The sequence below is a fragment of the Muntiacus reevesi genome, chromosome 1, assembly GCF_963930625.1.
Source record: "Muntiacus reevesi chromosome 1, mMunRee1.1, whole genome shotgun sequence".
Lineage (NCBI taxonomy): Eukaryota > Metazoa > Chordata > Mammalia > Artiodactyla > Cervidae > Muntiacus > Muntiacus reevesi.
In genome coordinates this window covers 157,480,634-157,507,952 of record NC_089249.1, presented here as the reverse complement: position 1 = coordinate 157,507,952, position 27,319 = coordinate 157,480,634, and the positions used below count along the sequence as shown (strand labels likewise).

Below are 27,319 nucleotides of genomic sequence, written 5' to 3'. Positions count from 1 at the left end.
TCTTTAGTGGGAAGCCAGCAAAACAATAGGAGGCTGGGAATACACTATCGTGTGGGCAGCCAACAGTGTCTGGTCTACTTGTTGATGGGATGGTTTTTCTAGGAGAAAGAAGAATCAGGTGGGGAAATGACACGATGCTAAAGAAGGAGCCCTCACTGTTCCTTCCAGAAGTTGCCTCAGTGGGTACAAGCTTATCGAAAAATCCTTCATTAGATAGAAGAATGGTGTACTGCCTGGAGACCTACTCTGGGAGGCAGGACCTGGCTCTAGAGCTTGCTAGTGGTGCAGTATTAGTGGATGAGTTCCCCATCTTGTGTTTCAGTTTCCTCATCTGCACAATGAAAGGATTCCTTCCAATTCCTTCACACCAGGAGAAGCCAGGGCAAAAGGGAAGTGCTGGACGCTTACCGTGTGTGGAGGCCATGCGCTGCCCAAGTCAAGTTCAGCAGAGCCTGCCTCTAGCCACAGATGTTGGGATTTGCCAAACAAACCCTAATCACTTAATGAGAAATGAAAATGGTGCCTGGTTCCTCCACTTAATTGCCCCTTTGAAAACAACACACGGGAGATTTATAGTAATCACCATAATCGCCTCGTAAAAACCCAAGAATTTGAGGACTGACACGCCTCATTTCTGGGAGGAATTAGAGGCAAAAAATTAAGGCAAGGAATTCTTGGCCTGCCTTGGCCTTGGCTCCTTGGAATCCAGGACCGTGCCCACAGAGCGCCTGCCACCCTCAACAGCCTCCTGGCCCAACCAAGTATCACTCCAAATGCCTCACCAGAGTGTTTCCTTGAAAGCCTGCTCCCTGAGCCTCCTTGTCTCTGGTACTGCTTGAGGAAGGTAGACCAAGTGCCAGAGGGCCCAGCAGCCCTGAGGCTCAGCTGGAGGACCTCCAGGAGGAGAGAGGAATCTTGCTGTGCCCACTGGCAACGTCTGAGCTAGGGGACGGGAGGGGAGGGAAGACGTCAAGGGGGGAACACGGGCGGGCCCTGGCTCATGGAAAGCCACCTCTAGACCCTCTAAAGGCAACGGAACTCCTTGACAAGTGGGCAACCATCAGTAAACTGGGTTCAAGTCCCCGCTCTGTCTCTTCGCAGCCACTCACCCTGGGGCAAGTCACCTCAGGGCCGGAGCACTATGTTCTGTTGAGTGAATGAGCAACGGGGAGACAGCCGTGAAAAAGATATAGCCCCTCCCCTCATGGGACTCAGAGTCTGGTGGCAGAGGCAGACATTAAGCAAATGTCACCTATAGGACGGGCTTCTCAGGTGGCTCAGTGGTAAGGAATTTTCCTGCCAATGCAGGAGATACAGGAGATACAGGAGATGTGGGTTTGATCCCTGGGTTGGGAAGATCCTCTGGAGGAGGAAATTGCCAACTCACTCCAGTATTCTTGCCTGGGAAATCCTATGGACAGAGGAGCCTGGTGGGCTAAAGTCCATGGTGTCGCAAAGAGTCGGACACGACTGAGCATGCAGGCACACACCTACAGGACCAAGTGACACAACTGTAGTTAATCCTAGTGAGCACACGGCAGGTGGAATGAGGGTGATTTGACAGAGGGCCAGGCAGGCCAGTTGTCAGAAATCTGGCATAAGAATTCTGTTTGTGAGGGTATTGGACATGTAGGGTCATGAGGATTTGGGGCATGAAGCTTTGGGAAGAAAAAGTGCTGGAGAAGCTTGGGGTGCTACCTCTAGATCCTGTAAAGACAACAGGATTCCATGACAAGAGGGTGGACATCAATAATCCGGGTTGAGGTTCCCATTCTGCCTCTTCACAGCCACTCACCTTGGGGCAAGCCAACTCAGGGCCAAGCACTAGGATCCACGTTTATGTGCTGGAGAAGGGACAACTAGGCCTGTAGGGAGGAAGGGATGAAGTGCTGGTCAGAGCTGAAATCTGTAAGTACTCAGTGAGGCCAGCTCATCTCTGGCCCCTTTCCTCTTTGTCCAAACTTTCAACATCCAGTCTCTTTTTCATGCGGCTGCTCTGCTGCCTCTCCTGACCGCTCACAAGCCTTGGGGAGCAGTGTGAGGCAGGGAAGCATCTAATTAATCTGAATGTCAACTGCAGGTTAACAAAGATGAACAGGATCTTTGGGGGCATCGTGTCACGGAAGATTAGATTGATTTCTGCTGAGCCCCAGCCCCTCCTGGGCTCTGAGCCAAACGGGGTTGGCTTTGGAATTATTGACTACATCTTCCATTGGCCTCCAGGCCTGATGCCTGCTAGCCCAACAGAGGACTGTGTGACTAGAATGAAGCTTGAGGCCAGGGGTGGCCACCATAGCTAATGACACAGCTAGTGCTGCCAACTGCCCAGCTCTGGGGGGAGCCCTCCTTGACCGACAACCTAGAGAGAGCTCCCAGCAGAGACCCGTGCACTCACATACACATGTGCACACACATGCACGCACCCATAGCCCCACACACTCTCAACTCCACAGCCCTCCACGGGAGTACGAACTCCCTGCTCCCTCACATCTTGCTCTCTCTCTTTTGATTACCAATCAAAGTGGGGGCGGGAGGTTGAGGCAGCAAACATATCACTTCTTCCCATGGTTAGCGTGGTTGAAGGCTACCCTCGGGTATGTAGCAAACTTTCCCGTACTGGGGGCCAACTCCACTTGTGGGCAATAGATAAGCAATGAATCAGATCTCAATCCTGGCCTCAGGGCTCGCATTCTAGTGGGGGCAACAGATACTTACACAGATAATTACTATGTAAACTACACAGTAGAGGGTCCAAGCGGGAACCACAGAAAGAAAGCCTGGATTACACTTTGGGGGTTGGGGTGGTGACAGGAAAGGCTTTGGGTTAAGGTGGCTTTGAGCTGGGCTGAGATTGGATGGAAAGGGCTCCTAGGCTGGTGTGTGTGTGTGTATTCAGTTGCTCAGTCGTGTCAGACTCTTTTGCAACCCCATGTAGCCTACCAGGCTCATCTGTCCATGGGATTTTCCTCGCAAAATTACTGGAGTGGATTGCCATTTCCTCTTCCAGGGGATCTTCCAACCCAGGGATCAAACCCATGTCTCCGATGTCTCCTGCATTGGCAGGCGGAGTCTTAACCACTGAGCACCCTGGCTGGTAGAACTGCACAAAGTCACAGAGGTTGGAGAGTGAGGGTCTGGAGAGTGAGAGGCCAGCAGGAAATGGCAAAATGCCTGATGTCAGCCTAGAGCACAGGTGGGATGTAATTGCTTTCACCTCAGTGATTCGGTTGGTAACCAACCCTGAGAAACCCTCCCAGGGGCTAATTCCTCCCAATCCTTCCCTGTATCCACCAGACATCCACCGGAGCTCTCCATGGCTCCTAGGGGACCAGAAGACCACCGTCCTTCTTGTTTGCTACTTCACTGCCCTGCTTGGCTCTACATTTGACTCCTTCAAATTAGCCTGTCTTGCATCATCTCAAGTGTCCCCTGGAAGTGCTCCTGCCTCTTCTTGCCCTGCTTATATGCATCCTATCCTTCAAGGATGGACAGAGGAGTCCTGCTTGCTCCAGTGAAGCTCTTCTGAACACTCCAGCCTACACAGGCCTCTTCACCAGACCACCTGAATTACTTGAAGTAACCATGTGGCTTCATGCAGTGACCCCTCCTTTGAGTAAAGGCACTTTGCCACATGCTATAAAAGGATGCCACTTTCATAACAAGAAATCCACTCGTCTGTTTAATATATGTATATGTATAATGGATTCACTTGGCTGCAAAGCAGAAACCAATACAGCATTGTAAATCAACTATACTCCAAAAAAATTAAGAAAAGAAATCCACCAGAGTCTGCTTAAACACAGAAAAGGGGGATTGATTACAAGGGACTTAGAGTCTCAAGTGACCTAATGTGGTAAAGACTTGACCCAGCTCACAACCACCGGGGTGGGGACTACTCCCCACCTCTGTCTCTGCCTCTCTGCTCTTTTCTCTTCCCAAACTGGCCTCCTCTGCCCCTCTGATCAGATGGGGGAAACGTGGCTGCTCACAGCACCTGTCGTGTCCAGCCACGTGAAAAGAATCTCCACATTCCCAAGAGAGGATGATTGAACCAGCAAGAGCTGGTGTCCCACTCTTGGCCCAACCAGCTTTGGGAGGAGAACAGGGTCACATTTTGCTAACATGACTGCCAGGCTAGCCTCTGGCGCCATTCCTCATAGCCCTGGTGATTGGTGGGTGGGCTGTTCTGAGAGAAGGGAATTGTCATGAGCAGAGCAGATACAGAGGATGCCTGTTATGTATATAATACTGTGATGTGACTACATGCTCATGAATTCCAGTTCCAAACTATCCTACTGACCTTCTCTGTGACTTCAAGCAAGTCCCCACCCTCGTGGCTGGCTGAAGGCTGTTCATTTATACACAGCAGAGGGTGGGACTAAGTGTTTTATTGGGTTCTTTAACTCTCTTAGACTTTGGGCCAATTATCCTCTTTGAATCTCAGTTTTCTCATCTGTGAAATGGGAGTAAATATATCCACCTCACAGAATTATTGTAAAAGAGTGGACAGGAAAATATCTAACATGGGTAGGGTACAGAGATGCTCAACAAATGCTAGTGACTCTAGCAGATTTAAATTGTGGTGGCTGCCCAGTCCACAGTGACTTCCCCCAGGGGTCATGGCTGGGATGCCCTCGTGTGTTTGGGAGAATTGCTCCTCCCTCAGTTGGGAGCTGCCATCCTCTGACTGTGATTTGCAAGGAGTGAGCAGGGGTCCCAAATTGGACCATTCAAAGTGCCTCTTGGGGGATTTTTTTCAAGTGCAGCTCTTTTGTCTCTGTTTGTAGAACTGTGAGAGACTGAGGCTTGCCAACAGCCAGGTCCCCAACCTTGTGGAGAAAGTGGTCTGGGACAGTGATGCTAACATAAAGAGAATGTTTGAGTACTTGGTCCTGATATCCCTAAATCCACTTTCATCTTTGCCATGATTAATTCGCCAGTACACCCGCCTTGTTTTTCTTAAGTTAGTTTGACTTGGTATTCTGTCGTCTGCAACCAGTGGCTCTGGATCATGCCTTCTCCCTTCTCTTTCTAAGTCTCACTATCCTTATCTGTAAAATGATGGGGCTGGTGCCCCCTTGATCTCTGATGCTCTGTTACTGTGGTCATTAATTTATTCTTTCTATCAATTAATCAGTCAGTATCACTTGTGCATCTGTTCTGTCCCTGGCCCTATGTTGGACACAGACCCTTGGTAAAGGAATAATTCCTATCGCCTATTCTCAAGACTCACAGAGTTAGGCAGGGGAGGGAGTTAGGCAAGCATTTTAGTACTGAGTGAGATAGTGGCTCTCGGAAAGGGAAGCACAAACACTGTGGGGAAGTCAGAGGAGGAGACGTATCCCTGTTTAGAAGGCTTCCTGGAGGAGGTGTCATGAGCTGAGTGTTTCAGAGATGGGTGGATGTGGAGAGAGGAGGAAGCGCACTCCAGACAGAAGAACCTGGCTTGTAAGGGTTCAAAGGAGAATGAGAGAAAGTGGCTGCCTAAGGCCAGAGGGGTGGAGACATAGGAGTTGACCTTTTATTTGTATTTTCCACCCATTTAACTTCTGGGAAAAAAAGAAAAAACTCCCTTTTTTTTTTTTAAAGCTTGTAAAATCCCCAGGGTGAAGTCTTTGAACACGGATGAAAAGAAGTGAATTTAGACCACAGTAAAGCACTGGAATGAAGGATGCATCCCCTAGTAAGCTGCTCCACTGATCCTTGGTACCATCACAAAAACCACGCTCACAGCTGCATTTGGTGACTAGTCCCAGCGCTGTTGGATTCATCTAAAAATAAGAAGGCCTAGAACCTATGGCCAAGCAGATGACAGAAGAACAGCACAGGCAGGCCTGGGAGGAGTGTAAACATCCCCACCTCGTAGGAAACATACTCATTACATCCTGAGCAACAGAGGTTCACAACGCACCCTGGAGAAAATATGCAGTTATTGCCCTAAACATGCCACAGCCATACTAATGACTGCGCGCTTGCTCCAAAGCAGAAACTGTTCCAGATGCTGCTTCTTGCTTCTTGCTTCTAGGAGAGCCCTTCGTCTTCTCGCCCAAGGTTCTGGACTCCTCCTTGGATTCTAGTCCTTAGGGAGACACAGGGTGGCTTGGGGTGGGCAAAGTGATTGCCCTTCTGGGTCTCATAAGAGCAGTCTATGGGAATCTCCAAAGACTGCTATGGACATGGCCCCTGCCCACCGGGGGTAGGGTAGGGGGGAGAAGGGTGCCAGGTGGGACATTGGGAGCCAGCACTCTAGGTGACAGTGGGGTGAAGGTGTGCACGCTCAGTCACTCAGTCACGTCCAATTCTGTGTGACCCTATGGACTGTAGCTTGCCAGGCTCCTCTGTCCATGGGATTCTCCAGGCAAGGATAATGAAGTGGGTTGCCATTTTCCCTTCCAGGGGATCTTCCTGACTCAGGGATCAAACCCACATCTCTTGCGTCTCCTGTTTTATCAGGAGTATTCTTTACCACGGTACCACCTGGGAAGCAGTGGGATGAGGAAGGTGGACGCTAAACTTAAGTATTTTCAGCTTCTGCATCTATAATAAGTAATGAGCCTGTAGGGAAGCAGTAATTTGTAAACTCAAAGCCCCAGACACATCCAGCGACAGCTGCCACTGGGGCTTGGAACTGTCTCCTGGCTGGGTGACTCTGGGCAGTACCCCAACCTCTGCTAGTCTCCACTCCTTCATCTGTAAACAGGGTGGTTTTGGAAATTAGTATTTTTCCTTTTGTTAATGAACTCACGCATGCTTATTATCTGTTTTTAAAAAATTTAATCAATCCATCTTCGAATAGGTGATACACTCACATGGTCTCAAGTTCAAAGAATACAAATGGAAAAGGGATAAAGTCTCCCTCTCTCACTCCTGCTTTATAACCACATTGTTTTTCTTCTGCCTGTGGCAACTGCTATTGGTTTCTGCTGTATCAAATATGTAGAAATTTAAAAAAATTTTTTACTGAAGCATTAGCACATGTAAACACGGCGAAATGTATATGCCTTAAGAGCACAACTTGGCAAATAATGTTTTTAGTTTTAATTTCTAAAAAATTAGGAAAAAAAAGAAAAACAATCACCCCAATCTATCATCTAGAGATAAAGCTTTTGATATGGTGGTGCATTTTCTTCCCATTCTTTTTGCATGTATATACACATATACAAACATTGGTATTGTACTATGTAACTTTTACATGCTGTTTTTTATATTTAATATTATATCATAAATATTTCCTCATGTCCTTAAAAAGTCCTCAAAAATGTTCTTCTTTCACTACTTGCCGAATGTTTTCAGGAATAGACCCAACCTACTGCAAGACAGTAGGCTCAAATTTTCCCCTATTATAAATAATACAGTGAATGACCATCCTTGAATAAACCTGACTTGTTGAGCACATCCCTCATGGTGAATTTCTAGCAGGGGAATTACTGAATCAAATAGTATGAACTGAGTATTAGAACTCAGGATAGAATGATTGCGACGGTCAGGCGTGGTTCTCAGACCTACTGTGTTAGGGATGTCCTGTAAGACTCTTGGCTTAGTGCTGGACACAGACACAGGGTTCCCGGGATGTGAGATAAGGGCTCCTAGAGAGACCACAGGTCAATCAATGCCTGATCCTCACCCATTCCCAGGCCCTGCCCTCTAGGCCCTCCCTCCTGGAGCCCCCTGAGAGCCACAAAGAAGAGTCTCAGCCTTATCTGAGCTTTATTATTTTAATCACTGGAGATTTGCCAAGTGGTGGGCTGCTGAATGTTTAACAGCTGGATTTGGGGTATGGGGGGCACAAAATAGAGGGGAATAGGTTCTGATTGGCAGCGTTTGTCAATTTCCGGTGGAAAACCTCCCACTGTAGCCAATTTGAAACTACCAACATGTCACTGAGGGCAGTGCTGGGAGGAGATTCACTAACTTCACCAGCTGGTCGACCGGCTCCAGCACTCCAGTTCTTGGAGTGCTGCCGTCTCCCTCTTCTCCCTTTTACGTAACCCCTCCTCACTCATCCCCCACTCACTGGCTCATCCATGGTGATAGAGACGGAAGACTGTGGGAGATGAGTGTGGCTAAAGAGCAAGAACATCCTCTCTCAGGTCTCTAAAGGAGAAACTGAGGCTCAGGGAGGCCAAGATGATGGCCCCACCTCACCCAGCCAGGTGATGGTACACAGGGTGATCTTCCCTGGTCCCAGCTTGGGGCCCTTCTCAGATCGGAGCCTGTGCTTCCTGCTATTGGAATACATTGGCTTTTCTAATCACTCCTCTTCCTCTCTGGTGATTCCTGTGCCTGGATCCACAAGAGGTTCAATCCCAGGCCGTGCCTTCAAGGAGCTGAGAGCCTGGTGGGTAAGCAGACATCTGTGAGTGTCTTGTATGACACAATGAGGCAAGTGCTGTATGGAAGCTGCTGTTTTCAGTGGACTTGAGGCTGGACTTTCAGCCTTCTTGCTTCTCTCTTTACATCAGTCTTTGTCCTTCCCTCCTTCCTAAGGGAATCTGTTTGTTTTCAGTATCCACCTTCTTCCCCACAGCAACCCTGTTCATAGGAAAGTGACTCATTCCCAATTCTGGGGGTGGGTAGGTTCTGATTGCACGCATGCATGCTAAGTAGCTTCAGTCAGGTCCAACTCTTTGTGACTCTATGGACTGTAGCCCACTGGGCTCCTCTGTCTATGGGATTCTCCAGGCAAGAATACTGGAGTGGGTTGCTATGCCCTCCTGCAGGGGATAGTCCCAACTCAGGGATCAAACCCACGTCTCTTATATCTTCTACACTGGCAGGTGGGTTCTTTACCATTAGCACCACCTAGGTACTGATTAGTCCTAGTCAAATCTGTAATGCATTCCTTTCTTCCAGTGACTGTTTTAGGAGTGGGGAAGTGACCCAATTCTGGCCAATGACAGCTGAGGAGACATTGGGGTATGGGAAGGGGAGATTTCCTCTCCTAAGAAAGAGGCATAGGACACTTGCAAATCACTGCTGTAGTTCTGGGTGCTGTAATTATCCAATCACCAGCCTGATAATGAAGTCAACCCATGAGGGACAGCAGAGCCGAGAGAATCAGAGAGGAGAGCCACAGCCCTAACTGCATCCTCTCTCTGACCTTGTTAGGGGGAAAAACATATTTCCCTGCAGCCTAGATCACTCTGAGTTGAGTTTTTCTGTACCTGTAGCCCCAAACATCCTAAATAATACCCTAAATGAGAAACCCCTTCTGGTCTATCATCCACATTGCAAATAAAGTGGTCACTGGACAATAGGAAACTTACCACATCACTTCCTGATTCCAGTCCTCCCAGGCTCCTTGAGGATTAGGATAGAGTCTTTGTCCACTGTCACCTCTCCCTGACAGAATGTCAGTGCCTGAGGCTAGGATGGCGGCTCTCCATCACTGGCTCCCTGGTGCCCAGGGTAGAGTCCGCACATTTATTAGCAGGTGCTAATAAATACCGTTGAATAAATGCAGAGAAGGAAGAGCTGGGGGTCGGAGACCTAGGCTCCATTTCTGGCTTTGCACTGACTTGCTTTGAGACTTTAGGCAAACCTCTTTCCCTCCTGGACCTCAATATACAAAACTGTGAAGAAGGCATATTGGATTAAAGCGGTAGTTTAAGAATGGGGATTAACAAATACCTCTCTGCTGCCCCATATGATAGCAGTTGTGCTTTTAATATCCACTGATGGATTAAAAATTAAAATGACTACAAAGCTTTGCCCTGTGGGTATTTCTCAGTCACAGCAGCTTCCACATCCATTTGCAAAACATTCATACTTGTGTGTGAGACACATTGTGCATCCTCTTTACAGACAGCACAGGGTGCCACGTGGTTTCCAGATGCCTTGTTTTAGCTAAAGGGCCTCTAGGTTGGGAATCATTGGCCCAGATCCTCTTCAAGCCCTGGGGGTTTATGTGTCTAACATGGGCCACAGGAGTTGTGCAACTTGCTCAGGCTCACATAGCAAATGAGCGGTGGAGTCTAACTCCCTCTTTTCCAGTCCAGGCTTCCTTGGCTCATCAGCTGGTCTGGCTGACAGCACTGCTCCCCGTCAGCTACCCTGGAAATGAGAAGCAGGGAGGCATGAGAGCCCTGAGACTGCCTAGGTTGAGGGTGAGGAGGATGGCAGAACACTGACAGCCCATATCATTTAATATGAAACATACTTCAGATGCCAGGTGTGTGGTTTAGTAGTGGCTGGAATTGCACCCTCAGGGCTGAGCCTGCACTGTCTGAGTCTGAGCCTGAATCAAGTCTGGACCCAGCTGAGGCAAGGATCGCGTGGGGGGGTCTCAGCCCAGGACCACGAAGCTGAGCAGAGAGGCAGCAAGAGCAGGAGACAGGTTCCTAGATGGAAATCAGGTACCCGGATCTGTTGCTGTTCCAGACACTTGTGGTGGTTCGTTCATTCATTCATTCAGTGAGGTAGTCAGTCAGTCACTCAGCAAAGCTCCCTGAGCTGGGCAGCTCCTTGGCCTGGCACAGGGTTCAAAGATGAATGGGGCACAGAGAAACACAGATGCAGAGCATGTGCTGAAGGCTCAATTGGGCCAGGGGCACTGGCAGGCCTTTGGCCTGCGGAGAGAAAGGAAAGAGAAACTGGGGAAGGTTTTCTGGAGGATAAAATGGTTATCTTCTGTGTTCTAGTGCTTAACCACTCAGCCATGTGTGGCTTTTTGGGATCCCATGCACTGTAGCCCACCAGGCTCCTCTCAGCATGGGGACTCACCAGGGACCACCACTGGAGTGGGTTGTCATGCACTCCTTCTGAGGATCTTCCCAATCCAAGGACTGAACCCAGGTCTCCTGCATTGCAGGAGAATTCTTTACCATCTGAACCACCAGGAAAGCCCCCAAGAATACCGGAACGGGTAGCCTATCCCTTCTCCAGGAGAACTTCCTGATCCAGGAATCGAACCAGGGCCTCCTGCATTGCAGGCAGATTCTTTACCAGCTGAGCTACCAGGGAAGCCCTATGTTTTGTGAACTGTTCTCAGAGGACAAGAAGAGGTCCACCGGGCAGGCTGGGTGGATCTTTCAGAGGGAAAGATGGACTTTCCTGTTAGTTAGGATCTTAGGAGATCAAGGGAAGGGGTTGACTTGAGAAGTAAATGAGACTGCCTTTGTAGCCAAGCTGGCAAAGCGGTTTGCTCACTTCGGCTAACAAAGGCTCAGAGTGGGAGAGGACCTGGCACTTTGCTGACAGTGGGTCTGTAAAGAACACGTGTGTGCTCCGTGGGAAAGAGGGCACAGGGAGACGGGGGAGAAATAGGCAGTGGGGCCTCAGGTGAGTCAGGTGGTGTGGCCGCCGCCAGCCGGGTTAGGGACTCGGTCTGATTCTTGAGCTGATGGGGAGACGCCTACCATGTTCAACAGATGAGGCCCTTCTCTAGCTGCTGGGGATAGAAGGGATCTGAGTGGGAGGTAGGGAGCCCAGCCAGGAGGCCACTGCAGTCGGCAGTGTGGGAACTGATGTTGGTCTGAATGAAGACTGAGACAGAGGGACAAGAGAAGAGAATGTTTGAGACAAACCTCAGAGAACTAATGGATCTTGGTGAGTGGACGTGGTCACAGAGGGAGAGAAAGGAGTAGAGGGTGACGGCCAGTTCCTGGAGGTGTGACAAAGCTGGGGTTTAAGGCACTCTCTGAGATGGACGCTGGAGGCCCCTCTGCCCTGGTGAGGAGTGAATGGGTATGAAGAGTCTGCTGCTTCCCCAGAACTGGAGCCTCAATTCACAGAGCATCATATGCTAGGCCTTAGCTGCCTGGTCTCTTAGCCGCCAGCCCCTTCCCTCTTCAGTCCATCTGCTGTCACGCTGATCTAAACAACGGATCTGACCTTGTCACTCCCCTTGTGAAAAATATTCCAAACCTGCCTGTTGTCTCTAGAAAGATGTAATCTCTGAAACCTGGCAAATAAAGTCATCTATAATCTGACTCCACCTACCTTCTCTGTCTCAGTACCCCGATGCTCTACACTAGCCACAGTAAACAATAATAGTAACAACAAAAACAGCTTATAATGTTTTTAGATAACAAACTTTTACTAAAAGACCAAGTGATTTTTTTCATCACATTGTTGATCTGCTTATTTTGACATGATTTACAATATTTATTATTATTTGGCTCACAACTTTTGTCTTTTTCACAAAATTTTGTCAGAAAAATATATATTCTTCATCTTAGAAAAACTGTTATAGTCATAGGCACCACTTACCAAGACCTATGTTCTATTAATAAATGTATTCAAAACAACATAAGTTCAATGTTTTCACTAAAATAAGCAAATAATTAAAGCTTTATTGAAAAATAATAAGTTTAAAAAGTTAAAATAGTTAACAAGCAGTATTGATGCATCAGGCAGTGTCCTAAGAATTTTACAGGTATTTAGCTCATCTAATTTTTTTAACTTTCTTTTTTATATTGGAGCACACAGTTGATTAACAACACTGTGTTAGTTTCAGGTATACAACAAAATGCTTCAGTTATACATATACATGCATCTATTCTTTTGTAAATTCTTTGCCCAATTAGGTTGTCATGGATATTGGGCTCATCTCATTTTTAGTAGAAAAATACTGAAAGTCTTGCACTTCCCAGAACGGACTATATTCTCTTGTCTTTGCACCCTCGATTTTCTTGTCCCATTACTTAGCCATCCTTCCGACCATCTGATTCACATTTATCCACTACCAACTTGTACCAGGCACTATACTAAGTGCCAGGGATTCAAATATGAGTGAGACCCGGTACCCGTGATGTGGGAGACAGACACATGGAAATTCAGTAAGTGCAGTGATGAGATGAGGTGGGGGTACAGAGAATGAGTCCTCATCCAGCCTGGGCCTGCCCCCCTGCAGCTGGACTTCTACCCTCTCCAGGAAGCCTTCTGGCTTTGCCAGGCTGGGTGGGCTCTCTTTTCTGTGCCCCTACCATCCCTCCTCTGCCCGCATCACACACTGACCACCCTGTATGGGCAGTGGCTGCATGGCTGCCTTCTCCTGGGCATAGTGAAGGCAGAGGACAGTCTGACTCTTCACTGACCCAGCACCTAGGACAGTCTAGACATAGGTCCCTGGGATTTGCTGAATGAGAGTGCTTGAGGAATGAAGACGCACGACGAGGGGCAGCCTCCTCCTGGGTTCTTCTCTGATGCTCTCTCTGCAGAGTCAGGCCTGCTGCCCCTGTTCCATTTCCCAAGGCTGGTGCAGGCCACTCAGCCCAGAGGGTGTTCCAGAGTTCAGGCTCTGTGGGTAAGGCTGGGGCTGCTTCTTTCATCCCTGGCTCAGGAGCAGTCTGGTTAGAAAAGGCCATCCCAGACTGGGCACCTAGTGTGCCCCCTTGCCAGGCTGCAACTCTCTGCCCCTGACTTCTGAGGAAGGAGCAGTATCTTGGGCAGCTCTGGTCTTAGAGGTCAGAGGGAGGAGGCCCTGAGGTGTCAGGGCTGGAGTGGGGGTGTCTCCAAGAATTCCTTGAGTTCCTAAGCCCCTGATCAGTCTCTGGTCTATGGGTTCTGTGGCAGCTGTGATGGAGGGCTTCAGGAATAAATGACTCTAGAGTGGTCTCAAACTAGGGTGCTGCTGCTGCTAAGTTGCTTCAGTCAGGTCTGACTCTGTGCAACCCCATAGACGGCAGCCCACCAGGCTCCTCTGTCCCTGGGATTCTCCAGGCAAGAACACTGGAGTGGGTTGCCATTTCCTTCTCCAGTGTATGAAAATGAAAAGTGAAAGTGAAGTCGCTCAGTTGTCCCCGACTCTTAGCGACCCGATGGACCGCAGCCTGCCAGGCTTCTCAGTCCACGGGATTTTCCAGGCAAGAGTACTGGAGCGGGATGCCACTGCCTTCTCCATCAAACTAGGGTATTTGAAGAATATTCTAGGAAGACTTTCAGGGCCTAGTGACAGCTCAGGCTGGTCCTTTGGACCCTCACTGGGTTAACATAGTTCTTTCTCTCCAGAGTTTTGGAGGGGCAATTGGGGGCCCTCCTAGGGTGGCGGTGAATCTTGGGGCAAGGACCCAAGATAACTTTCAGCCTCAGTCCTCTCTCCCAGGCAGAGTGGCTGGGAAGCTCTGGCCCCCACCCTCTGATCCTTGCTTCGAAGCCCCTCTTGGCTCATGGTGCCTCTGCAGAGGTGGGGTGGGGGGCAGGGAGCCTTGGGGGCTGATGCTAACAGCTTTGGACAGGGTGGGAATTTCCACTCCTATCTAGGGAGCCATCAACACTGTGTGCCCTGACCTGGGCCTTTGGCCTCTAAAGGGCAGTGGGAAGGCCGGCCCCAGGGCCAATCCCTGGCCATTAATCCCTCCTGCCAGCCTGAATATCCACCCAGCATGGTCAGACAAAGGCCTGCCCAGCCCAGCCACTGTGTTCCTCCCGCCCCAGGGGCTCCACTCAGACGCTGGGCCGCCTGGAATCCAGGCCCATGAGAAAGGGGCCGCCTTCACTGGCCATCTTATGCCCGGATGCTCAGCCGCATCCCGTCCGGCCCAGGGCCTGTGAAAAGAGGGCCCAGCCACGCTGAAAACAAGGATTAGCCCTTGGGCCACCCCCTGACACCGGCCTGCTTGGCTCCGGGAAGCAGGCCCAAAGGAGGGGGCCAGGCAGACACAGAGAACTGGAAAAGTCTGGGTTCTCACCCCTTTGGCCCAGCTCCCTGCCCCCACTCTCCCCAAGAGTAGCACAGCCAACCACACATTCAGTACCACTTACTGAACATACACTATATGTCCCAGACTCTACACATGGACTGGAAAATTGATAGCAGAAGAAAATTTCAGTCTGCCAAGGGAGGTAGTAAGAGTCATTCTCTTACAACCCACTCCTGACCCCGGGAGGCTGTGGAAAGGGTCTTTGGAGAGGGGCTTCAGCCCTAAGAGAAGGGGAGAAAGACAGCGGCTCTGGTTTCCTGCCCGATAATAGCGGCAGCATTCTGCTGCACCTGGCTGAACACATGCAGGTGCTGAAATCATTTCTCTGGCTCTGCCTCTCTCCTTCCCTTCCTGGTTTAATACCAGAAGTGCCAGGTGTGTAGTAGAAAAGAAATCTCTTATTTAAAGTCTATTACCAGGTGCCAGTGTGGGCCAAGCAGTTTCATACACGATCTCATTTGAATCTCATAACAACATCGAGAGGGTCCATTATTGTCCCTCTTCGGCAAGCGAGGAAACGGAGACTCAAATGAGCAACCGGCCCTGGACACTAGGCTCTTGGAGCCAGGCTCCCTGCTGCTTCTGCTTGTCTTGCCTTCCTCTTTGGTGAGCTGTTCACTGTGACTGCACCATCTTATGCTCCTAAGGCCTGTGCCAGGCAGTAGGATGCAAGGTGGAGAGGGGACTCAGATGGGGTCTCTTCATGTATACACCAGGCTGACTCTTCACTTGTGGTGGGAGGGTGGTTGCCTCTAGATCTCTCTAGAGTGCCATCTTCTCCTTCCTCTCTGCTTCTCGGTCCTCTCTGCCTGTCTCTCTCAGAATGGGTGGTAGTTGCCTGGGTGTCCATCTCTTCACTCTGTCTCTCCTGAGCACTGGCAAAGGACCTGGCACAGAAGTGCTCGATCAATGATGTGGGTGAAACTGAGGCCAGGAGAACTGAAGGAAGGACGGATTTGGATCCACGTGGTATTGATAGGACTTGGGGGATTGCTGAGACGTGGGGAGTGATGGGGGAGGGAGGAGCCTGAGATGATGCCCAATATTTCTGATCTGGGTGGTAAGGGGCAAGGGGTCCATTGGCTGAGATGTGCACTGCAGGATGGGGAGGAAGATGGAGTTGGGGGTGCACTGGGTTGAGGGTCATGTCAAATGGACACTTGGATATGCTGACTTGGAGGTCAGGAGAGAAAGGCTAGGCACCAATTTTGCAGATGAAGTTGTGAGAGCTGGAAGGACTCTAGAGTAAACTACTTCAATAGTCTCAGCTTTAAAATATCATGGTGTGATGGTGTGCTGGTGCACACATTAAACTCTCGGTTTAATCCCACCTGCCACTTACTAGCTATGTGAAGTCAGGCAAGACTTTTAACCTCTCAAAGCCTTAGTTTCCTTATCTGCAAAACAGGGATAATAATAGTACAACCTCACAAGGTATTCACATTTAAGTGAGCTAATGTATGTGTTTACCACATACACAATGCTCAGTAATGGTGGCTGTTATATTATCTGCTGAGATTGGAGCTGGGAGAGTGGGCTGTTGAGCTTTGAGTTTGGAATTTGAAGCCCTCTGGCTGCTGTAGCTAGCTTTGACCATCTGTACCCACAGGCACTCCACATCAGCCAGAGCTGGGGTGAGACACCTAGGGCTCCAGATTTAAGGAGGCACTGGCTCTCAAATGCTGACCTTGCACTTGTATCACCCTGAGAGTGAGCACTCCCTTAAATTTGGCCACTTCGGTGTCTTACCTACTCTCAGCCCTGCTCCCTTGAACTTGCCTATCTCCAGGAGAGACAAGCCTCTTTAAGACAAGGCTTTTTCATCCCTTAATTCCCTCCAAGCCAGGTCTGGCTTTCCTCTCACTTTGGAAAAGTTTCCTAAAACAGGCTCAGGGGTGCATCTCTTTTGAACAGTGAGGTGGGTGGTGATATTTCCTAGAGATAGATTTTAATAAAGAATAAGGGACCTTCTCATCACCACCTTCCGCAATGAGCTGTGAGTCTGGTGTTTCTGGAGCTTCCCAGATGGCACTAGTGGTAAAGAACCCTTCTGCCAAAGCAGGAGACACAAGAGACCTGGGTTCAATCCCTGGGTCCGGAAGATCCCCTGGAGGAGGGCAGGGCAACCCACTCCAGAATTCTTGCCTGGAGAATCCTACGGACAGAGGAGCCTGGCAGGCTACAGTCCAAAGGGTTCCAAAGAGTCAGACACAACTGAAGAGACTTAGCATGCACGCACCCTGCAGAACATTCCCCAGTGAGATGTGAGCCTGGCTTTTCTGGGCCAGTAAGCAGCTCGCTCAGATTTCCAGTCTCTGGAAGCACTTGGGGGGGTGTCTCTCTCTGAGCCAGTAACTGCTTCTTGGAACTTTGGGCTGTGCGGCTGTGTTTTGTGCATCTTCCCAGGGTGCATGACGTGAAGGTGTGAAAAAGGGAGCCTTTTTTTCTAGAACAGAAGATGTATGGAGAAGAGGCATCCAGAAGATAATTCCAAATTACAGATTTTCTAGCGGGCTCTTGATTTAAAGTAATCAGTACTCCGGTTCCCAAATCTGCTGGCTGGATCGCTTTTCACGATTTTGTTTTTTCAAAGGATGCTGCCCTGGATGGGACAAGGTGGTGGGGGAGATAGCCGAGAGAGGAGATGCTAACCCTGGAGCCAGGAAATATCCTCCCCTGACAAAGCCTGCCTCCTGCTCTTCCCTTCCCCCCTCCCCCCAAACTACCTTTCTCCATTGTCTAACGTCCTGGGGTGGGTTTGACACCTCTTTGACCAGCACAGCATAAGGATGCTGAGGGTTGGCAAGTTGGCTCTGGGCGGCTCTCATCTCTGCCCCAGCTGGGATTGGAAGGACGCAGAGGGGTACTAGGAGAGAAGGATGGAAAGGACAGGACTTAGCTGAGAGAAGTAGGATGGGGAGGAGGCCCAGAGAGTGCTCTGGATGGATGGATTTGTGATAGGCATTGACCCAAAGGGGTGGCGGTTGAGGGAAGAGTGGAAAGGGAAGTGGGCTGACTGAGTCTGGTGTGATGGGGCTTGGGCCAGGGGCTGACCCAATGGAGATGGAGAAGGGATGAGGCTGGGTCTGGGAAAGACTGACCCAAAGGGATGAAGCCAAGGGAGGGGTGAAAGGCTGCGGATGGGGAAGAGAACTGTCAGCCTTGAAAGAGGATTGGGAAGGCAAATTAGAGGGGGAGGCGCTGGCCAGCGAAGGTCCGAGCCCTCGCCCCTGGCTGGGGGCACAGAGGGAGGGGGCCGTGTCCATATAAGGCAGGTCATTGGCCCGGCTCTCTCCGAAAGCGCGGGCAGCCCGCCGTATTCCCATGACTGGGCGCAGCGATATGGAGCCGCCCGCAGCTTTCTCTGGCTTTCCCGCCCCGCCCTCGGTCGCGCCGTCGGGGCCGCCGCCGTCGCCGCTCGCCGGAGCCGAGCCCGGGCCGGAGCCCGAGGAGGCGGCGGCGGGCCGCGGGGAGCCGGAGCCCGCGCCGGCGCCCGGCCCGGGCCGGCGGCGGCGGCGGCCCCTGCAGCGCGGGAAGCCGCCCTACTCATACATCGCGCTCATCGCCATGGCGCTGGCGCACGCCCCGGGCCGCCGCCTCACGCTGGCCGCCATCTACCGCTTCATCACCGAGCGCTTCGCCTTCTACCGCGACAGCCCGCGCAAGTGGCAGAACAGCATCCGCCACAACCTCACGCTCAACGACTGCTTCGTCAAGGTGCCCCGCGAGCCGGGCAACCCGGGCAAGGGCAACTACTGGACGCTCGACCCGGCGGCCGCCGACATGTTCGACAACGGCAGCTTCCTGCGGCGCCGCAAGCGCTTCAAGCGCGCCGAGCTGCCCGTGCTCCCGGCCCCGCCGCCGGCCGCCGGCCCGCCGCCCTTCCCCTACGGGCCCTATGCTCCCGGTCCTGGGCCCGCGCTGCTCGCGCCGCCGCCCCCCGCCGCCCCCGGCTCCGCGCCGCCCGCGCGCCTCTTCAGCGTCGACAGCCTGGTGAGCCTGCCGCCCGAGCTGGCGGGGCTAGGCGCCCCCGAGCCGCCTTGCTGCGCGGCCCCCGACGCCGCCTTCTCGCCCTGCACCGCCTCCCCGCCGCTCTACTCACCGCCGCCCGACCGCCTGGGGCTGCCCGCGACGCGCCCCGGCCCCGGCCCGCTGCCCGCCGAGCCGCTGCTGGCCTTGGCAGGACCGGGAACCGCGCTCGCCTCCCTCGGCTCGGGGGAGGCCTACCTGCGGCCGCCGGGCTACGCGCCTGGGCTGGAGCGCTACCTGTGAGCCCCCTTCCCATTGGCGGGGGGCAGCCCGGGCCCCTCTTCCCCAAGAAGGGGCGTGCCTGGGAGCCCCAATCTCTGTCCCCGTGCCTTAGAGCGCACCTCGGAGCTCCCCAGCTCTGCCTCGTGGACTGAGCACACCTGTTTCACCCGCCGCTGTCCCTCATCCCCGGGGAACCTCGCAGCATCTCTCCACTGGACTTAACCCCCCATCCCCCATCCCGAATTGTAAGGCCTGCTTTTCTCCCTCCACTGTGAGCCGTCATCTGTGCATGCCCCCGACCCCTGCACTATTTTGGGTCCCATGTCTGGGGACCCTAGAGCACCATCTGTGAGCCCCCACCTCGAATTTCTGATGAATTTCAAGCCTTTGGAAGTCAGACCTTCGATCTCAAACTGTCTCCCAACTGGTCTTTAACCTCCCCTGGGTGATTTTTTGTTTTTTGTTTTTTAATAACACATTAGAGGCCAGACTCCTAGGTCTGTGAGACTCCCTGGCTGTCATCCTTTCATTCCCCCCCACAAGCTTGTCCCCCACTCTCACTTACCTGTCCGTTCCGTTTCCTACTGAGAGCACTCCCCTTTGACACAGACTGGAACCTGGCTGAGCTCCTCAGACCCCAGGATAGCTCTTCATTTCTGAGACAAGCAACACCAGGGGCTCCTTAACTTCAGGAAGAGTTAGTGGGCTGCCCCATCATCTGAAAAACTTGAGACTTACTAGATTATTATTATTTTTAATTAAAACTAGTTTAATTAAAAAGAAGAAACTTTCCTCTGGGCTTGGTGTGCTGGCTGGTGACTTGGGGGAGTGGTCTGGGGAGGCAGTAGGGAAGTTCTGTTCAGGATCTTGGGTTGCCACGTGGGGTGAGCCCCTTGTGAGTTACCGGGCAAAGGTTCATGAAGTAGGATTAGGATGTGATTCAGCCATAGCTGTGCACATAATAGGCCTGGTGAAATGCCATCCATCACCTGCTGCAGAAGCTGGTAAAGATGGGGCATGCAGGTGAGTGTATTTGGCCAGTGCGTTTGTCTGCTGTGTGGGATTATTCCCAGCTCCCATGGATAAGGGAGCAATGGCTACTCCTCCAAAAAGCACTCACTGAATGTGCCAAGCACAGGGAATGTATCACTAAACAAATGGGCAAGATCCATGCTTTGAGCTTATGGATCAGTGGCGAAGAGACATCATCAATCAGTTCTCAGAGAAATGAGACAAGTGCCCTAGAGCCTTCCACTCAAACTGTGGTCCAGGTACCTGGGAGCTTGGTAGAAATGCAGAATCTTAACTCAGACCCACTGAATCATCGGTGTCCACAATTTAACAAAATTCCAGGGTGATTAGCATGCACAGTATTCTGGAGTAAAGGCACTGTGCTAAGGCTGGGACTCAGTTTAAAAAGCTATTCCCTACTTTAGGGAGTGGGACCAGGCTGGAGAACCATACATGCCCTGCGGAACTGCTGGAGCTGGATTCTGCACCCCATATTAACTCCCCTGCTGAAATGGGAGCTGGAGCAGCAGGGACTTGAGCTGATTCATGACTGTCCCCAGCACCAAGGACAGGGCAGCACTGAGCACTCAGAAGTTGCAGGAGAGGGAGGGAGTTGCCCTTTGACCCTATCTCCATTTCTGGTGCTGATCCAAACGCTAAGCATCAGGCTTTTCCCAGCTCCTTTGCCCCAGGGCTCTCAGTCAACTAGGGCCTGAATTAGGTGTGGGGAAGGGCGGGGGAGGGGATCAGTGTGTCTGAGCCCAGGGTGAATGTGATTTGCATGTTGGAGGTGCCTGATACAAGTGTTTAACGCTCTGGGGGCAGTGATAGAGGGTGAGCACAGGGAGTAAGCAGCTCTTAGAGGAGAAAGGTTCAGGAAATCTGAGAAAGCAGGGAAGGCCCTCTTTGGGGGTAGGGCAGTAGGTATGCACAGGCTGGTATGAAAAGCTCTGGGGTATGAAAAATAGCCCCGTTCCCTCAGCTATTAACCCCTTTGGGCAAGTCAGATCTAATTTGCCTGATGCGTAACAGCCCTTCACTTAATATTTGATGACTGACTGAATGAATGAATCCCTAGTGTCTAATATTGTGCCTGACTTACTGAATAATGATTGGGCTGACAGTACTTTGGCACCTTCTTACCCATTCTCACTTGCAGTCCTCCCACTGATCTGCAGTAGAGCTGAAAGACATGGAGGTGGAGACTAAGTCCCCATTGGTCCAATGAGAAAATCACCCCTCCCTGCAGCCAAGCAGGTAGGGAAGATCCCACCCTCAGTTCTCTACAGAATAGAGCCCCGCGGAGATCAAAATGCACACTCGCTTCTGCTTCAAATGGTGTTACAGTCCCTCCTTCTGCCTCACAGAATTTCATGATAAATTCCTTTCAAATTCAAGAAATTTCCACAGACAGGAAGAAGTTCCTTCTTACTTGGCTGAAGTCGGGAAGTGCTTCTTGAATTCTGAATTCAAATCTCGTTTGCCATACAAGTCTCTGTCCCTGGGATCTTGAAATAGTGGGGAGGAGATGAGAAATGTCTGCATGGAAATACCAGAAAGGTAAATACTGACCTAGAAAGTCAGAAAGATTTTATTTTAAAAATGCTTCTTTAATTTTCCTGTATTCAACATCATGGAGGGCTGACTGTGTGCCAGACCTTGTGCTGGGCTCTGAGACCAATAGGGATACAAATGAGAGTGTTTATGCACTTACAGAGTTCATTGTCTGGAAAGCTACATGTCGTAGAGCATCCTAAGAATTTTGACACTTTGGGAGGTGTTGAAAAAAACAAAGCAAAAGTCTTAATTCAATTCTGTCTTTAAAGCACCAAACACTTTTTTTTCTAGAAGTGAGATTTCAATATAATTTCCTCTGCCCTCTTTTTAGAGGAAATAATTTCAATAGTCTTCAGAAATGTTAAGCAAATACTTACCCCTTCATTTTTATAGAAAACTTGATATCATCTTTACTCTGAAGATACATTTTTTAACACTTAAGTTTTGTTTTTATTAAATTGAAACAGTTACATAACCTAACAAGTCAAATAGCAATCAAAGACCTTAGGACATGTGCTTCGTTTCTTAGAAGCATCTATTTTCAGTTCATATTTGTCTCTTTTGGATCTACTTTCCTATTTCCATGCTTATACTATTCTCTCTTAGAACAGAATGATTAACTTCCTATTATGATAGATGGTCATTTACCTCTAAATCTCTCTCTTCCCCACTCCACCTGAAATTACCAACGTTTGGTTAAATTAGTTTCTAGGATTTACATTACTTCTTCTTGTTGTTTAATTACTAAGTTGTGTCTGACTTTTTGTGACCCCATGGACTAAATAGCCCATCAGGTTCCACTGTCCATGGGATTCTCCAGGCAAGAATACTGGAGTGGGTTGCCATTTCCTTCTCCAGGGTATCTTCCCAATCCAGGGACTGAACCTGCATTTCCTGCAAGTTAGCAGGCAAATTCTTTACCACTGAGTCAACAAGGAAGCCCTTTTACATGACTAATGCCACATAAATTTTGTTCTTCAATAAGTTGCTAGTGTACCATGACTAGGCTTCCTTCTTTTTTTTTTTTTTTTCCTTTTGGTGCAACTTTGAATTTTCCTGGAGTTATTGCCTTATATATTTTTTTTTTTTCATTTGCTTAGCTTTATACCTGTGGCTAAAGCTTGTTCCCATATCTTCCAACAGCACAGTTTTTCATGAAGTCAAACCTATCAGGAAATCTGTGGTCATGTTTTTCCTTTCCCGGGGGCATCTCTCGCAGAGCCTTCTGTCCTTCAGCTTCAGACTGGGCTGATTGTGCTCCATGTCTGCTGCCCAGATGTGGCCCTGGGATTTCCCTTTACTGTTTTCCTTGGTATTCCCTCCATCTCTATTCTGTGTTGGATCCTGTGCTCCTGGGATTCCAATCTTCCCTTTTGGTTTATTTCTTTGTTTCAGTCGAGGTCAATTTGGGGGGAAATTTTGCATTACCTGAAACTAAGATGATTATTTTAGCATGAGAAACTAAGTTTGCATTTTGACAACTAAATGATTGTGTCAAAACTGTGTTCTGTATTCCTTATTTAGGGGTGGTTGAGAACGAGGGGAATGGGAGACTGTTTCCTGGGTTCAGTACACACTTCCTGCCTACCCTACCTACCTACTGGGAAACTTGGAAGGAGGCTCAGTGTTATAGAAATGAGGGATGCTTGTTTGGGTAGGAGAGTTAAGCTAGGGGAATAGTCCTGAGTTCTTATAAGAATAAGGAGTTACTCATAGGTGAGCTGAGAGGGGCTGCTTCCTGACTCAGGGAGATTTGGAACCCCCGGAAAGAATGACTTTGGGCCCACAATGGTGCTGAGCTGCTTAGAGTGCTTAGAGGGCCTGTTCAATTCAGCTCAAGAAAGTGGCCACTGTCACCCTGGCAGGTAGAAAATTGAGTACCTAGGAAAGTGACGTCCTTGGCAAGGCCACAGGCCAGCATGTCAGTAGAGAACCTCCTTCAGGTAATCTTCAGGGTTGTGCTTCACCTGGGAAGGGAGAAGAAAAAAATGGACCACATGGAGAACCCTCTACTGCTAGGGACTGGCTTGGCTGGTTTTAAGCCCATGGGAAATACTGAGACGTATGAGGCAGGGGAAGGATTTTGCAGGATACAGGAGGCTAAAGTGGTCTCCTCCTAAAGGAATAAAGCTCTGTGGGCCCCCAGAATTGATTTTAATTTTTTATTATAATGTCATTTAGTACAAGCAGGTGTAAATTCCTTAGACTTGTATCTCTCATATAACTGTAAAACAAAGTATTTTAATAAAAATTCAAACAGAGCTACAAAATAAAAATTCAAATTCATTACATTAATCAAATGTAAAAAAAGACATTGTTTTGCTGAAACGCAACACTTGTACCATGAATGTGACCAAAGACTGTAGGTCTTTGGGTTTGGTGTGCCTGAGCAGTGATGGCTAAATCCATCCACTACTTTTTTTCTTCTGAACGAAGTGCAAGCATTCCTTCATGTAGCAGTCCATGTCACCAACAGGCCCAAACACTGTACTTATTTATCAAGGCTACATCATTTTTTACCTTATCTCAAGATTAAAGAACTCCTTGATAATAAATGCAAATGAAGACTCTAAATACCAAGTTTCTGATACATATGATATCAGGAGGTCATTTAAGTGATCCACAATATGTTTAAATGAATATGTTTAAGATTACTATTGAAACAAAAACATAACATTAAAAAACGTTCATAAATTTGTGATTGTATAAGAATACGTTCTTGGACCAGATTTTGAAACAAGCACTTGAAGATTTAAGTCGTTTATCTACGTAACTAAAATTAGAGGATAATTATAGTTTCAGACTATAAAATCATAAAGGTGAGAATAGCACATATTAAAATCCAAACAATGCAGTCATAGGAAAAGTCTGAAAGGAAATTTCATAGCCCCAAATATGCTGTTAGAGGGGAACTGGGGTGGGGTGGGGAGACCAATTAAAAGGCTACTGCAGTATCCAGGCAGGAAAGGATGGTGGCTTGGTAGCAGTAATGGTGGTGGTAGAGAAAACTAGTACAAAGGTAAAGAAACAAGCAGCCATTGGCTAAAACCATGCTATTCCATGGAGGTTACATACTTTCCCACTTAATCGCAGCCTCATGCCCACTCCCTGATAGCTCAGTTGGTAAAGAATCTGCCTGCCCCCGTAGGAGACCCCCGTTAGATTCCTGGGTTGGGAAGATCCCCCGGAGAGGGGAAAGGCTACCCACTCCAGTCTTCTGGCCTGGAGAATTCCATGAACTGTATCATGGGGTCGCAAAGAGTCGGACACGACTGAGTGACTTTCACTTCATACGCTCACTCTGAAACTTCGAGGGGCATAGGCATTTGCCTAGCAGACAATCTGGTTTCATTTGACTAATTTAAAGAGTAACTAATCTTAATAGGGGCTTCCCTGGTGGTTCTGTGGTTAAAAAAAAAAATCCACCTGCCTAGCAGGAGATGTGGATTTGACCTGTGGGTTGGGATGATCTCCTGAAGAAGGAAATAGCAACCTACTCCAGTATTCTTGCCTGGGAAATCCTATGGACAAGGGAGCCAGTCCATGGGGGTCTCAAAAAAAGTTGAGCACAACTTAGTAACTAAAACAAACAACAGACGTGTGAGGACAACAGAAAACAGAAAACACTGCCAGAGACCATTCCCCCACTGCTCCCACCAGAAAGCACTTAGGCTAGCCAGTGTTACCAGTGATTCTTTCAATCATTAAGGAGCCTATTTTTCTAGTTATATAAATTTTTCCAGAACACAGGAAGAATGGAAGTCATCCCAATTCTATCTACTTAATGATGTTATCAAAAACTGATAAGCAGTGAACATGCAAACGACAGCTATTCTCACATATGAAAGAAGCAGCAGAGTTCCTTAATGAAATATCACCAAATTGATGCCAGTAGTGATTATAAAAATGCACGATCAACCAAATACAGTTTATTCCGGGAATGTGGCATGGCATTATTAGAATTCTTTACCATCTGAGCCACCAGGGAAGCCTGTTACAATTCTTAGCTTCACTTAATAGATGATGAAATCGAGTATCATAAAAGGTTAAGTGACTTACCCAGGTCAAGCTGCAAAGTGACTAACTCAGAACCGGACTCCAGGTCCTCCTGACTCCCAAGTCATTCTCTTCGTCTGAGAGAGGCCAGTGGAGATGGAAACTTGGGTGGAAAGCCCCAGACACCAGTAAAATTCCTCATCCCAATATCTGTGTCCCCCCAACTCACACCCACAGTCCTGATATTGAAAGCTACTTTCCCAAGCCAAGTGACAGGTTCTGGTTTCCTTTTTCTTTCAGTTTTCCCCTTCCTCCCTCTTGAACACTCCTCTTCTCTCTCCCCTCTCCTTGAATCAGGTGTCTCTCCCCCCGTTCTCCCCTCATTAATTTTGTGGAGGCAAAAGCGCCACCTATTGGCAACCTTGTATGCTCCTTATTTGAGCAGCAAATCTATAGAAGAAATCTAGGATCCATTTGGATGCCAGTTGGGGCTGAGGGTGGCTTCTGATCTCTGAAAGGCACTTGCTCATGAGGAGCCCAGTGATTTGTTTTACAAGAGAAAATGGGCTGCAGTTTCCACCTCCCCCAGGAAGCCCTCCCAGATCTTCCATTCTCCCCTGTTCTTGGCAGCTGTCCTCTTTTGTTAAATAAAAGGACTCTTAGTGACTGTGCTCAGAATTTCACCTACTCAAACCTCACTGCCCTCCTCCCTGGTGGCCTTCCCAGAGATGTTCTGGTCTCCAGATCTGGGAAGGCTGGGCACTTGCCACCTCCACCCTGGGTGGGTCTATGTCCTGGGTATCAATCTGTGCAGGGTGATCGCTACTTCTCCCTTCCAGCCCCAAACCCTGGGCATCACTGGCAGGTGTAGGGACCTCCAGGCCTCCTGCCGGACATTGCCATCTGCCCTTCTGGCCCTCCCTGTTCAGGCCCCAATCATGACTCCCTTCTTCTGATCACAGAATCATGTTCTAAGATCTGTTCCTCTCTGGCCTTTGATTTCCTATCTCTTGCCTCTAATCATCCAAATCTGAGTAGCCCCAGTCTTATGGGAGGAGGTGGACGAGGGAAGATCAAGCAGAGCCCTTTGTGAGAGGCAAGCATGTGACGATGAGAGCCAAACTCCTGGCTGAAAGCAAATCCCTCCACAGCTGGGGAACCTCGGGTCATCCCAGACTGATGACATCAGCTCATGCAGCAGATGGTACCATTCGAGGCTGACCTGGGCTGGGAAGAGCAAGAACCTGGGCAAGGTCAGGCTCTACAGAAACATAATAATTATTATTGCTGTGAATGTCAATTGCTCACATTTGGAGTTATAGACAGGGCACAGTACTGTAGTTAAGAGCCCTGATTCTGGATCCAGACTGCCCAGAAGACAAGATGCGCTTCTCACATGTCAGATAAGGAAACTGAGGATGGGAGAAGTAGAGAGGTGTATCTGAGGTGACACAGGAAGGGAGGGGAAGGTCTGGGAGTAGATCCCAGGCCTCAGGTGCAACTGCTCCACTCCAGTCTCATGAACAAACCAGGGGAGGTACATTCTCTTGGCAGGTTGGAGCAGGCATGCTAAAAAATGTCAAGGTTGAAGAGAAGAGAGAGGAGCCTCACTAAAGCCTCCTGACTCCTAGTTGGCTCCAGCTGGAGTACTAGGTTTCATAAATCCCTGAGAGGTAGTGCCAGGAAATTTCCTTGGTCTCTGTCTCCAACCTAGCTACCTGGATACTTTACAAGTGAGAAAACTGAGGCTTAGAAAGATTATTTGTCTGAGGCCAGTAAGTGGTGAGAGTACTCTTTCTGCTCTACCTGGATGCCTTAAGATTCTGGCCCAGTGATTGTCCAGCCTCTACTCACGCATTTCC

At 49.4% G+C, this 27,319-nt stretch overlaps 1 protein-coding gene and 1 long non-coding RNA gene across 2 annotated transcripts; one reads left to right on the top strand and one right to left on the bottom strand.

The window, feature by feature from the left end:
* Positions 1–11,983: 11,983 nt before the first annotated feature.
* On the bottom strand, positions 11,984–27,290 carry LOC136152153 (uncharacterized). The gene is made up of 6 exons (XR_010660189.1): positions 25,521–27,290; positions 23,343–23,428; positions 21,337–21,443; positions 21,048–21,087; positions 19,459–19,549; positions 11,984–17,508 (listed from the first exon to the last, which is right to left on the bottom strand). It is a non-coding gene; the product is annotated as an uncharacterized lncRNA (long non-coding RNA).
* On the top strand, positions 17,504–19,430 carry FOXE3 (forkhead box E3). Its single transcript, XM_065913433.1, has one exon. The coding sequence runs from the start codon at positions 17,967–17,969 to the stop codon at positions 18,912–18,914; it is 948 nt and encodes a 315-aa protein (XP_065769505.1). The 5' UTR covers positions 17,504–17,966; the 3' UTR covers positions 18,915–19,430.
* Positions 27,291–27,319: the final 29 nt, after the last annotated feature.

Bases quoted from the DNA above. Each gene is read 5' to 3' on its own strand.
- FOXE3 (XM_065913433.1), top strand. From the start codon at position 17,967: ATGACTGGGCGCAGCGATATGGAGCCGCCCGCAGCTTTCTCTGGCTTT.